We start from the raw sequence: 12,031 nt of genomic DNA, 5'->3' as shown, positions 1-12,031 counted from the left end.
CAGTAGTGGGAGAGGTCTAAGTCTAATGTGTTGTATATCATCAGGGAATATTTGTAACATATTATAAACATCTTCACAGAATCGCTAAATCTTAAAGTCTGAAAGGATCTAAAATACCATGTACCTGTAGTCTACTTTGCAATTGACCAAGCATCTTTTCTGCAAATTGCCCAATATTTATCCAGTCTTGAATGAATGAAGCATTTACTATGTAGTAATTATGTGCAAAGAACTCTCCTAAGTACAATACAAATAGAAATAGTCTTTTTCAAGGAGCTCATATCCTAATTGGGAAGATAACACACATGCAAACTTAGAGCTGCAAGTTAAATAAAGAGATTCCATGGCATAAGGGCAAAGTAAATGATAATGCCCATTATTTAATGTCGTTTCCACTAATAAAATCATATCCAAGTTTTTTTTCCAATGGGGGGAACTCACCCTGAAGCTGCCTTATCCATTTGTTGAACAGATCTAATTCTTGACATGTTATTCTTCATATCAAGCTTTCAAGGAGGTTACTTTTTACTAGGGTAGGGGTAGGGATGTTAGAAATATACCACCAAAATAAAAAGGACTAGGAGTGTATGATGTAAGTTGGTTTATTTATGGTTCTTGCAAGAAACTCAGTCCTTGGATGGATCTCTGTTTATAGACTTGGTATGAACCTTTTAGTTCCTATCCTGAAGTGCAAGGTCTCTCCCTCATCCCCTCAATTATCTAGGGATGACAAAATTAACAGACTTCTTGGTTCCCCCCACACGCTGCATGTTCCTTCTAAACATATTTCCCCTCCCTTATCATATTACCCATGTTCAAAAATGGTGGAAAACTCCTCCTTTGAAGAAGAGAAGTTAATATTAATTAATTCATTAAGCATGTGCATTTAGTGCTTGTAGTTACCTTTAATCCACTTCTTCTTTGGGGGGTAATTTTTTAATCATCTTATCAGTTCAGCTGCTCAATATCTTGTTTTGAACAACTAACTCAGTCACCTGAGGAGATCTTTCTCTAAATTCTTGTCTTCTTGCAGGGATATGACACATACATGGATAGGTATATATTCTCAGGGAAGGAGTTAAGTTGGTAAGGAAAATCTTGAGCAAAGGACTCTAGGAAATTCTTAGGAGAGAAAGCAACGAAAACCAAAGGAATCAGGAAAGTTTTCATGGAGGAAGTGACAACTAGATTTTAAAATGGAGATGTGAATATTTAGATCATTCTAAGAATGCAAGACAACTCATCTAAATGTAAAGAGGTAAGGTATCTAGTACCAAGTTCAAGAAATCATTAATAGGTTAGCATTGCTGGAACACTAAGTTCTTGAAGCAGAATAATATGAAACAAGGCAGTAAAAATGTGATGGAGCCAGATCATAGAGGGCCTTGAATACAAGGCTGAGAGCTGTGTTTTCTCCTAGAGTCAACAGGAAGCTACAGAAGATTTTTAAGCAGATAGGTGTCAAGGTTGGACCTGTATGAGGAAGATTAATCTATGTGGATTTGGATAGGCAACTATCCAACTATGTGGAAGATGGATAGGCAAAAGGAAAAAATGAAGGAGCAATTGGGCAGGAAGATCAATCAATAAGAAAGCATGTATTAACTATTTTCTATATGTCGGGCATTGTGCCAGATTCTGGGGATATGAAGAAAGGCAAAAACACCAAAAAAAAGTTCTCACCCCCAAGAAATTCACATATTAATAGAAATAAGTAAATAAATACAATACAGAAAAGAAGGTCTGTAATCTTAGAGCATAAAGACCACTAAGGAGTGGGATTTACTCCCTTCTACCAGGGGTTTTGTTTCTTGCCAGGCCTTTGGCTGGTCTGAGCCCATAACACCCACCTCGTGATTTATGTATATAATGCTCGGCAGGGGTATACTGAAGCCAGGTCCTACTGAGGAATGATTGTTAAATTTCCATTTTGAACATTATAGTTCTGTTGATTGTCTGGACTTAAGAAAATTATGGAGAAAATGTTAATGATGCAGATTAAGCTTTAAATCATTAATACTGTTGCTCAGTATTTACCAGCAGATTCCCAATAATGTTTATCCTTTATTATAGAGGGAGATTATTACTTTATGTCACCTTGAACAAAACAGGATCAGTTTTTCCAAAGTATAAACTAACCCCCCGGCCCTCAATTTCCTTATGCCCAAATCTGATCCCTCAGCCTCTCAGACCCACTTAACCTTGATATCACATCTTTCTTTCTCCTTTTCTCCTTGAACTCTCTTTGCAGCCCATTGTGGGCAGGAAATCCAAAGCTTAATACTAAAGGAAGCTGGAGAAAAGGGGGCAGGAAGGTACTTCTTAAATTCAGTAAATAACCTTTTGCTACCTAGAGAGTTCTAATATACTGACACTCATATCATTTCCCAAGAAACTCTATTAACTCCTGCCTACATGATAGTGTATCAAACAGATTCAACAGGCCAAAAATGTGATATGGTAGTCAAAAAAGCTAAGGTAGTCTTGGACTTCATGAAAATAGGCATAGGGTGTAAGGATAGAAAAATGATAATTGATATAATAAATATAGTCAGCCTGAGTCAGTTCATAAGTTAAGTATTATATTCCACTCTAGTATCCACAATTTAGGAAAGATGTGATAAAGACAGGAGATTCCATAAAAGAACAATCAGGTTGGAGAAGGACCTTGAACTTGTGTCATATGAGGACTGATTGAAAGACCTTCAGATGAATAGCCCTAACAAGAAAAAAATTAGGAGATGCATAGTAACTGTCTTCTAATAAGTAAGGATCTATCATGTATAAAAAGTATTAAATATCTTCTCCTCCTTCTCTTTCTTTTCCTTTCTTCCTTCTTTTCCTCTTCCTTTCCTGCCCTCATATAATAAAGGCCAACACAACCCACAGAAATTTGAGCATCCGTGGCAGGCTCTTTGAAAGGGCTTTTTTAAACATAAGGATATACCTCATTATTCAGAGCACTCTCTATGCACATTCATCCCTCCCTTGACTCTTCTCTTCTCTTCTTTCTCTATTCAGACCTTGAGAATTGGGATAAAACCTTCCAAAGCCTAGATGAGACTAGGCCATCACACAATCCCCACGTTTTGCAAAAGACCTTTCCTGGCTTCATTCTTTAATCATTCAATAATTTTCTGTTCTATATTCTATCATCTATCTCTTCTTCTGCTGCTTCTTCTTCCCATTTGGCTTCCTTCATGTCTCACTTTATGTCAGTTATATTCAAGGATGTTCTAGGAAATGTTTTCAGGTGGGGAGGGAACCCACAAATGACCAACTTTTAAGTTTAATGTGCATCATTAACATTTTCCCATCACTTTTTGAAGTCTAGACAACAAACAAAACAATAAATAATGTCTTGTTTTGTTTAGTTTGACAATTTCCAAGATGTTAATGTTCACTCTGAAAATTTAACAATTGGTTCAAGAGCTATTTCACCTGGCTTTAATATAGCTGACCTCCCCTCCTGTTTCTCCCCAACTAAGTCTTCATTTTTTGTCTCTCTCTGCAGGATGTTGCCAGGTTCTGAGTGGCTGTCTCACCAGCTGGGCCTGGAAGGGTTAAGGCCTGGAATTTCTTCAGGCCTGCTCCTGTTCTTCTTGGCACTTAGCACATGGATCCTGGCTCAGTTCTTATCTTCTGCCTACAGATACTACAACATCTGCCAATATTTTAGATGCTTTCCCCAGCCACCCCTTCAGAACTGGTTCGGTGGTCACCTGGGTTTGGTAAGTGGAAACACCTGGATAAAGAGCTGGTGAGCTTAGTGAGTAAATGAGTTAGGGAATTGAATAGACTAAATAATTGAGGGTACTGAGCAGTTGAGAAATTGGAATGGGAAATGAAAAAGACCAGAAACTAAGCAGATCTTCACAGGAAAAAAGGCAATCTGGGCATCCGGTGCTCCAGACATCCTGGGTGATACAAATAGAGAAAGAATCCCTTCAGTTATTTATACTCAGAAATTAGAGAGATACAAAGAAGTTGGCTGATTTCACTGGGTCTCAGTGAAGACACAAGAAAGATTAAGAGTTTAGTTCAAATAGGTGCCCAAAATTGAACACAATGCTCTAAGCTTCCAATATCCTCGCCCAGGGATAGAGGACAACAGAGCTCTTATTTTCCTTGCTATGGATAATATGAATCTATTTATGTCCTCTTAGGGCACATTGGCTTTTTTGGCCACTATGACACAATGTGAGTCCTGATGAGCATGGATACAAAAATTCTCAGATTTTTCTAAGATAAACAAGTTTTAAATGGAGCTAACTATACTATAATCTGCTCTACATAGTTCAGAAGAAAGGTATCAAATATGCAATTAACATTCCTGGATACAAATATCATCAGATTAAAATACAATTGGGAAATATTTAATGAAATTGATAGAAATATAATAGAACATGAATAATGTTAATAAGTGATTTTCTCTAAGTTAACATGCTACCTTAGGGAACTTTATGTATGTAACCTAAGCCAGAGAATTTAGAGTTGGAAAGAGCTCTAAAAATCATTCATCTAAAAAAGAGAAGAAAAAGAAATTGAAGGAATTATAATAGGTAATGAAGAAATAAGAATACTATTCTTTGCAGAAGTTATGATGGCATAAAAAACTACTTGAAATAATTAACAACTTTAGCAAAATGGTAGGATATAAGATAAATCTACATAAATTATCAATGATTTTTTTATATGATCAACTAAGTTCAACAGCAAGAAATAAAAATAGAAATTCCATTTAAAATAATAGTAAACAAGGATATACTGTGACATTTAACATGTATAGGACTGCTTGCCATCTGGGGGAGGGGGTGGAGGGAGGAAGGGGAAAAGTCAAAACAGAGGTGAGTGCAAGGGATAATGTCGTAAAAAATTACCCAGGCATGGGTTCTGTCAATAAAAAGTTATAATTATAAAAAAAGATAATAGTAAATAATATAAAATACTTGGGAGTCTTCTTGCCAAAAGAAATCCAGAATTTATATGAGTACAATTATAAAACACTTTTCATACAAATATAGTCAAGTCTAAACAATTGGGAAAATACCATAGATAAATCTAGCCAATATAAGAATTATAATTCTGCCTATATACCATGATAAGGTAAAAATGGGTGCATGATTTAGATATGGAGGGTGACACCAAAAGCAAAATGGAAGAGCAAGGAATAATCTACCTGTCAGATCTGTAGGGAAGAGAAGAATTCATGACAAAACAAGAAATAAAGAGTATTATAAAATATAAAACAGATTTTTATTATATCCATAAAGCTTTTGTACAAACAAAATCAATGCAATCAATATTAGAAGGAAAATAGGAAACTGGGAAAAAATTTTATAATCAGTGTTTCTGATAAAGCCCTCGTTTCTCACATATTTAGAGAATTGAGTTAAATAGTCAAATGATATGAACAGGAAATTTTCAGATGAAGAAATCAAATCTATAAGCATATGAAGATATGTGCTAAATCACTTATGATTAAAGAAGTGCAAATTAAAACAACTCCCAAGTACCACTTTACACCTATCGGTTTGGCTAATCTGACAAAAAAAAATTTAATAATATTGGATATGATGTGGGAAAATTGGAGCACTAATTCACTTTTGGTAGATTTGTGAACTGATCCAATCATTCTGGAGAGTAATTTGGAGATATGGTATAAAAGGGCTATAAAACTGTACATATTCTTCAATCCAGTAATATCACTATTAGATTTGTATTATAAAGAGATCATAAAAAGGTGGAAAGGACCAACATGTGCAAAAACATTTATAGCAACTTTTTTTGGTAGTAAAATATGAAAAACTGAAGGAATACCCAGCAATTAGGGAATGGCTGAACAAGTTGTGGTATATGAATGCAATAGTATATTATTATGCAATAAGAAATCATGAACAGGTAGATTTTAGAAAAATCTGGAAAGATTTCTATGAACTGATGCAAAGTAAAATGAGCAAATCCAGGAGAACAATGTATGTAGTAACAACAATGTGTGATGCTTGTGTGATGAATGAGTCCTTTTCAGCAACACAATGATCCAAGACAAGCACAAAGGAAAATACTGTCCATATTCAGATAAAAAACTGATTGACTCAATACTATTGAAGTACTTTTTTTTCATTTATTTTATTCTTTTGTCTGTGCATGTGTGTGTTTTTTTCCTTTTAGTCAGTTTCTTCTTTTACAACTGTGACGAGTAAGAAAATGTTTTATATGATAGCACATGTATAACTTACACTAAATTGCCTGCCACTTTTGGAAGGAGGAAAAAGGGGAGAAGGAAGGAGAAAAAATTGGAATTCAAAATCTTGTGAAAATGAATGCTAAAAGTTGTCTTTATGTGTAATTGGGAGGATATGCTAATTTAAAAAGTCACCTATCCAAACTTCTCATCATTATGTATATGAGGAAACAAAGTCCTAGAGAAATCAAATGACTTGCTCATGGTAGTGGAAGAAGCAAAACAATTTGCTCTGACTCCAAATATAATGTTTTTCCATTAGAGCATACTGTCCCCAAGAATATCACAAGAGCCCTTAACTAATTCCTCATTGAAATCCAGATACATCATAAATCACAGCAATATCTCACAAAGATCCTACACTATTACCAAGTAGTATTTATATCAGGAATGTGGGGCTAATTCAATATTAAGAAAACTATCAGCATAATTGACTATATTAATAACAAAACCAATATAAACCCATGTGATTATATCAATAAATGCATTAAAAGATCCTGAGATATAACATATATTTCTATTTTAAAAAAAAAACACTAGAAAGCATAGAAGTCAGTGGAATCCTTCTTAAGCTAATAATTTTAAATAGTATTTATCTAAAATCATGAGCAAACATTATCTGTAATAGGAATAAACTTGAAGTCTTCCAAATTAGATCAGGAGTGAAGCAAATATGTTCATTATTAACATTATTATGCTATAGTGTACTAAAAGTGCTAGCCATAGCAATAAGACATGAAAAGAAATTGAAAGAATAAAAATAAGCAATGAAGAAATAAAACTGTCACTCTTTGCAGATGATATGATATATTTACAGCATCCTTGAGAATCAACTAAAAACTTTGTTGAAACGGTTAAGTTCACCAAACTGCAGGATATAAAATATATCCAAGTAAATCTTAAAACATTTTATATTCTACCAACAAAACCCTGAAGCATGAACTAAAAAGAAGCATTCCATTTAAAATAAATGTATACAATATAAAATATGTGAGTCTATCTGACAGAACAAGCTGAAAGATTATATGAACACAATTACAAAATGCTTTTCACACACACACACACACACACACACACACACACACACACACCCCTAAACAATTAGAGAACTATTAATTGTTTATGGGTAGGCTAAGCCAGGGGACAGCTGGTTGGTATAGTGGATAGAGCACAAGACCTGGATCAAAAAGATTTGAATTCAAATTTAGCTTCTGACATTTATTAGTTGTATGATGTCAACAAGTCACTTAACTTCTATTTATTTCAGTTTCTCTTCTGACTAGGAAATGACACACTAGAGAAGGAAATTGAAAACTATTCTACCATCTTTGCCAATAAAACCCCATGAACAAAGTCCATGGGTTGATGTAGAATTGAACATGAACTGAACAACAAACCAAGCCAATATAATAAAAATTATAATTCTAATTGAATTAATTTGCTTATTCACTGTCATACCAAACTATGAAAGAATTATTTTATAGAACTAAAAAAAAGTAACAAAATTCATCTGGAAGAACACAAGATCAAAAATTTCAAGGGAATCATTGAAAAAAAATTGTTTAAAAGGAAAACTGAGATTTCCAACTATGTTACAAAATAGTAATCAACAAAACAATCTGATACTCACTAAGATTAGAGTAGTGGATCAATAGAATAGATTAAGTACACATTACACAATAGTAAATGACCAAAGTAATCTTGTCTTTGATAAACCCAAAGATCTAAGCTTTGGAAGTAAGAATTTGGTTAAAAAGATTTTTTTTTAATTTTTGGGAAAACTGCAAAGCAGTTTGATAAAAACTGGGCATAGATCAACATCTCACATTGAATAAGAAGAAAATGTCAAAATGGATAAATGATTAGACTTAAAGGATGCTATCATAAGTAAATTAGGGGAGCATAGAAAAATACACGTCAGGTCTATGGGTAAGAGAAAATTTATGCCCAAAAAAGAGATAAAGAGGATTATGGAAAGTAAAAATGGTCATTTTGATTATATGAAATTAGAAAAAGTTTGCACAAACAAAACTAATGCAGCTAAAATTGAAAGTAAAATAGGAAACTAAAAAAACAATTTTACAGCAAGATTCTCTACTAAAGTTCTAATTTTACAGATATATAGGAAACAGCTAAATTTATATAAAAAACAATTCCTCAATTTACAAAGGGTCAAAAGATATTAACATGCAGTTTTCAGAAGAAATCAAATCTCTCAATAATCACATGAAAAATTTCCTAAGTCACGATTGATTAGAGAAATGCACATTAAAATAAGTTTTCAATACTATCTATTACATTGGCTAACATGACAGAAAAGGAAAATGATAAATGCTAGAAGGGATATGGAAAAATTGGAACCCTAATGCACGGTTTGTGGAATTGTGAACTAATCCAATGATTTTGAAAAATAATTTTGAATTATGTCAAAGGAACTATAAAATTGAACATAACTTTTTTGCCTAAAAAACTATTACTAAGTGCCAAAGAAATCAAAGAAAGGAGGAAAGGACTTATTTGTACCAGATATTTAGTGTATCTCATTTTATGATAGCAAAGAATGGAAAATTTAGGGGATGTCCCATCAAATGGACAATGGCTGTACTAGTTGTGGTAAATGATTCTGATGGAACACTATTGTGCCATATGAAATGACAAGCAGGATGGTTTCAGAAAAACCTAAGAAGATTTATATGAATTCATATAAAATGAAATGAGCAGAAATAATAACAATATTGTAAAGATGATCAACCGTGAAAGATGTAGCTATTCTCATCAAGATAATGATACAAGATAATTGCAAAGGACACGATGAAAATGCTATCCATCTCCAGAGAAAGAACTGATAAATTCTGATTGCAAATTGAACCATACTTTGCTTAAACTTTATTTTTACTGCTTCATTTTGTTTGTGTGGTTTTTCTACAACATGGATAATATGAAAATGCACTTTGCATGACTTTACATGTATAATTAATATCAAATTGCTTGCCTTCCCAAAGAGTAAGGAATAAAAAGGAGAGAGAAAAATTAGAATTAAAAATTTTGAAAATTATTGCTAACACTTTTACATGTGACTGGAAAATATCTTACAAAATAAGTAAAAATAATTTTAAAAAAAAGAAATACAGGTATATCCTTATTATGGCATTCCTTACCTTTACTCATCTTTTAATTCTTTCCATAAAGAAAATCAAGTAAGTTTGGCATGACATATATCTTGTAAAGCCTAGATGGTTTTTAATCATCACTGCTCCCCTTCCTTAATGAAAAATCTTCACTATAATTATGTCATAGATAATTTTACCAGTACAGACATCAAGTTCCCTGGGTTGTAGTCTGTAAAATCTACTCTCTTCCCATTTTAGAAGATTAGGACATTTGATTAATTCTGGTTGTAAGCTATGTATCCCATTCTTCAAAACTTTTCACACCTGTCAGTTCTAAGTTTTTCTAAGTCTGGTCACTAAATGAATATTTTGGATTTCAGCTTCCCAATTGCCATTTTCATTGCATCCTTCCAAGTCTAAATATCTTTCTCCCTAACCACCCTCCGGAAAAAAACCCAGAAATTAACAGGACCTCAGGAGCTCTGCTTCTTTCCTTTATCTGTCTCATCTCAACCATAGTAAGTGAAGGGCTTTATCTTTCCAGAAGTTTAATCATAGATAATTTGGTATGATAGAAACCATGTTCAATTTGTTATGAGAGGAGTCTAATTTTAATTTTGGCTTTACTACTTCCTCCATAGGACCCGGAGTAAGTCACTTCAATTTTCTCAGAGTTGTTTTCCTTTGAAAAATGAGATATTTTGAATAAATGAATCAATGAATAATTAAATGAAATTACTTTAATAGAGCATATACTATGTGACAAGCACTGTGCCAAGAACTGGGCATGTAAATATAAACAAGTAAGGTTAGCCTTGCCTTCAAAGGCTATGCCTTTTCTCATAGGAAAAGACAACACATAGAAGACAGTAGTGGCCAGAGAAGAGTGTTTCAGATAGGAAATTCAGAGGATTGGTGTTTGGAGTCATACAAAAAGTAATTGATGGCTGTTTTCTTGGAATTGTAGTGCTAATTTGATTACTGTCGTTCTAATAGGTCCTATTAAGTACCTAAGGTACTTATGGTTTCAGATCTAAATTTAAGATCCTATGATCTCTTCTCTTTTTTTTTTTCTCTTCTTCACCATCACACCTATGAATCTTAGCTCCAGTCCTCTGAGCTGCCTTTGTTTCAGCATCTACAGCATCTTGAATTTTGTAGGAGCCTTCTACTGGCCACTAGGTTCTTTGTCTTACCTTTTAGCTGGTATTTCTGGATCTTCCTTTCATCAGTGGAAAAAAAAACTATCATAAACTTTCCTTCTAACTTTTTTCTTTTTACAGACAAAAGTATACTAGTAAGAAATAAAAAGGACTAAGATCTTCCAGAAAATTGTCAAGAAGTGAAAATTTTTCAGTGAGCCACAAAAGAATGCAGCTGGGTGATATGGTGGGTTGAATGTTAATCCTGGAATCAGGAACATCAGAGTTCAAATTTAGCCACAAACACTGATTAGTTGGATGACTCTTAACCTCAGTTAACCTCAGTCTGACTTAATTGTCTCATTTGCAGTATGTAGATAATAAAGTTCCTATGTCCCAGGTCTTTTAAAAAGAACGAAATTAAATATTTGCAGATCTTAAAATTCTATATAAATACTAGCTAGCAGCAGCAGCCCTTTCAAAATGATATTGTTCATTGATGCTAATCAGTATGACAGTCTTTATTGTCACTTTGTTTATATTTGCATATATTATTATCTTTCTTTGCTATGAATTACTTTGGGAACATTCAGTAAAGGTTCCGAAATCTTTCTTTTTATCATTTATTTTAGTGAGTATTCTATTATATTCCTCAACAATAATTTATTCAATTGATTTTCACTCAATCACAACCCATTTTTTTCTAGATTTTGCTGTCAAAAGAGTTGTGTGACTAATAGTGCATTATGTAAAAAGATCTTTCTTTAAACTATTGACTTCTTTGGGGTCCTTGTCCATTAGGGGACTATTGGGTCAAATGGGTATGAACAATTTGGTGAACTTTCTCGTCCCATTAAAGATCGCTCCCCAGAATGGTTGAAACTAATTCAAAATTCCACCAATCACATTTTATTAGTGTGCTTGCCTTTTCATGGCTTCTGTAACATTTATTGTTTCTATTTTTATCTTTTCCAATTTGATGGATAAAACCCCAAGTTTTAACTCTTAATATTAGTCATTTAGAACATTTTCCCAGGTTTACTGATTATTTGTATTTCTTCTGTAAACTAGATTCATCTAGCTATTTGAAAATAACTTGATATTGAAAATTAAAATAATCTTATACAAAGGATAAAGATTGGACCTGTGATTTTATTCATTAGGGAATTCCTAGGGAAGGAGTCTTTCTTTACCAGTAGAAAGTTATACCTCCTTTGTAACTGAAATTCTTAAGGAATTTCTTAGAGCAGAGCTTCTTAATCTTTTTCCACTCATGAGCCCTTTTCACCCAAGAAATTTTTGCACAGCCCAGATATGTATTTTATATGTCAAATAGGTATACAAATCAAACATTTACAGATAACAAATCATAATTTCTTGACCCCTACATTCATTTATATTTCCTCATATGGAGTCATGACCCACAGTTTAAGAAGTTTTGTTCTACACGTATGTATTGATGGAGTTGTAAAATGATCCAACCTTTCTGAAGAGCAATTTGGAGTGATGCCCAAAGAATTATAAAACTGTGCATA

General features: G+C 33.2%; 1 protein-coding gene across 5 annotated transcripts in view; it reads left to right on the top strand.

The window, feature by feature from the left end:
- LOC127545031 (cytochrome P450 4F3-like) overlaps positions 1–12,031 on the top strand; it is a 98,302-nt gene that overhangs the window by 70,717 nt on the left and 15,554 nt on the right. For 2 of the 5 annotated variants that reach the window (XM_051972051.1, XM_051972050.1), the window contains exon 2: positions 3,515–3,731. The exons of 1 other annotated variant lie outside the window; for it this stretch is intronic. In XM_051972051.1, the coding sequence (XP_051828011.1) occupies positions 3,516–3,731 (216 nt within the window). In that variant the 5' untranslated portion in view covers position 3,515. Of the gene's footprint in view, positions 1–3,514; positions 3,732–12,031 lie in introns of those variants that run through there. 2 more of the 5 variants (XM_051972052.1, XM_051972053.1) reach the window with 2 other exon arrangements.

This window comes from Antechinus flavipes, chromosome 1 (genome assembly GCF_016432865.1).
Source record: "Antechinus flavipes isolate AdamAnt ecotype Samford, QLD, Australia chromosome 1, AdamAnt_v2, whole genome shotgun sequence".
Classification (NCBI taxonomy): Eukaryota; Metazoa; Chordata; class Mammalia; order Dasyuromorphia; family Dasyuridae; genus Antechinus; species Antechinus flavipes.
The sequence above is the reverse complement of the archived record's forward strand: the minus strand, read 5'-3'. Positions and strand labels throughout refer to the sequence as shown.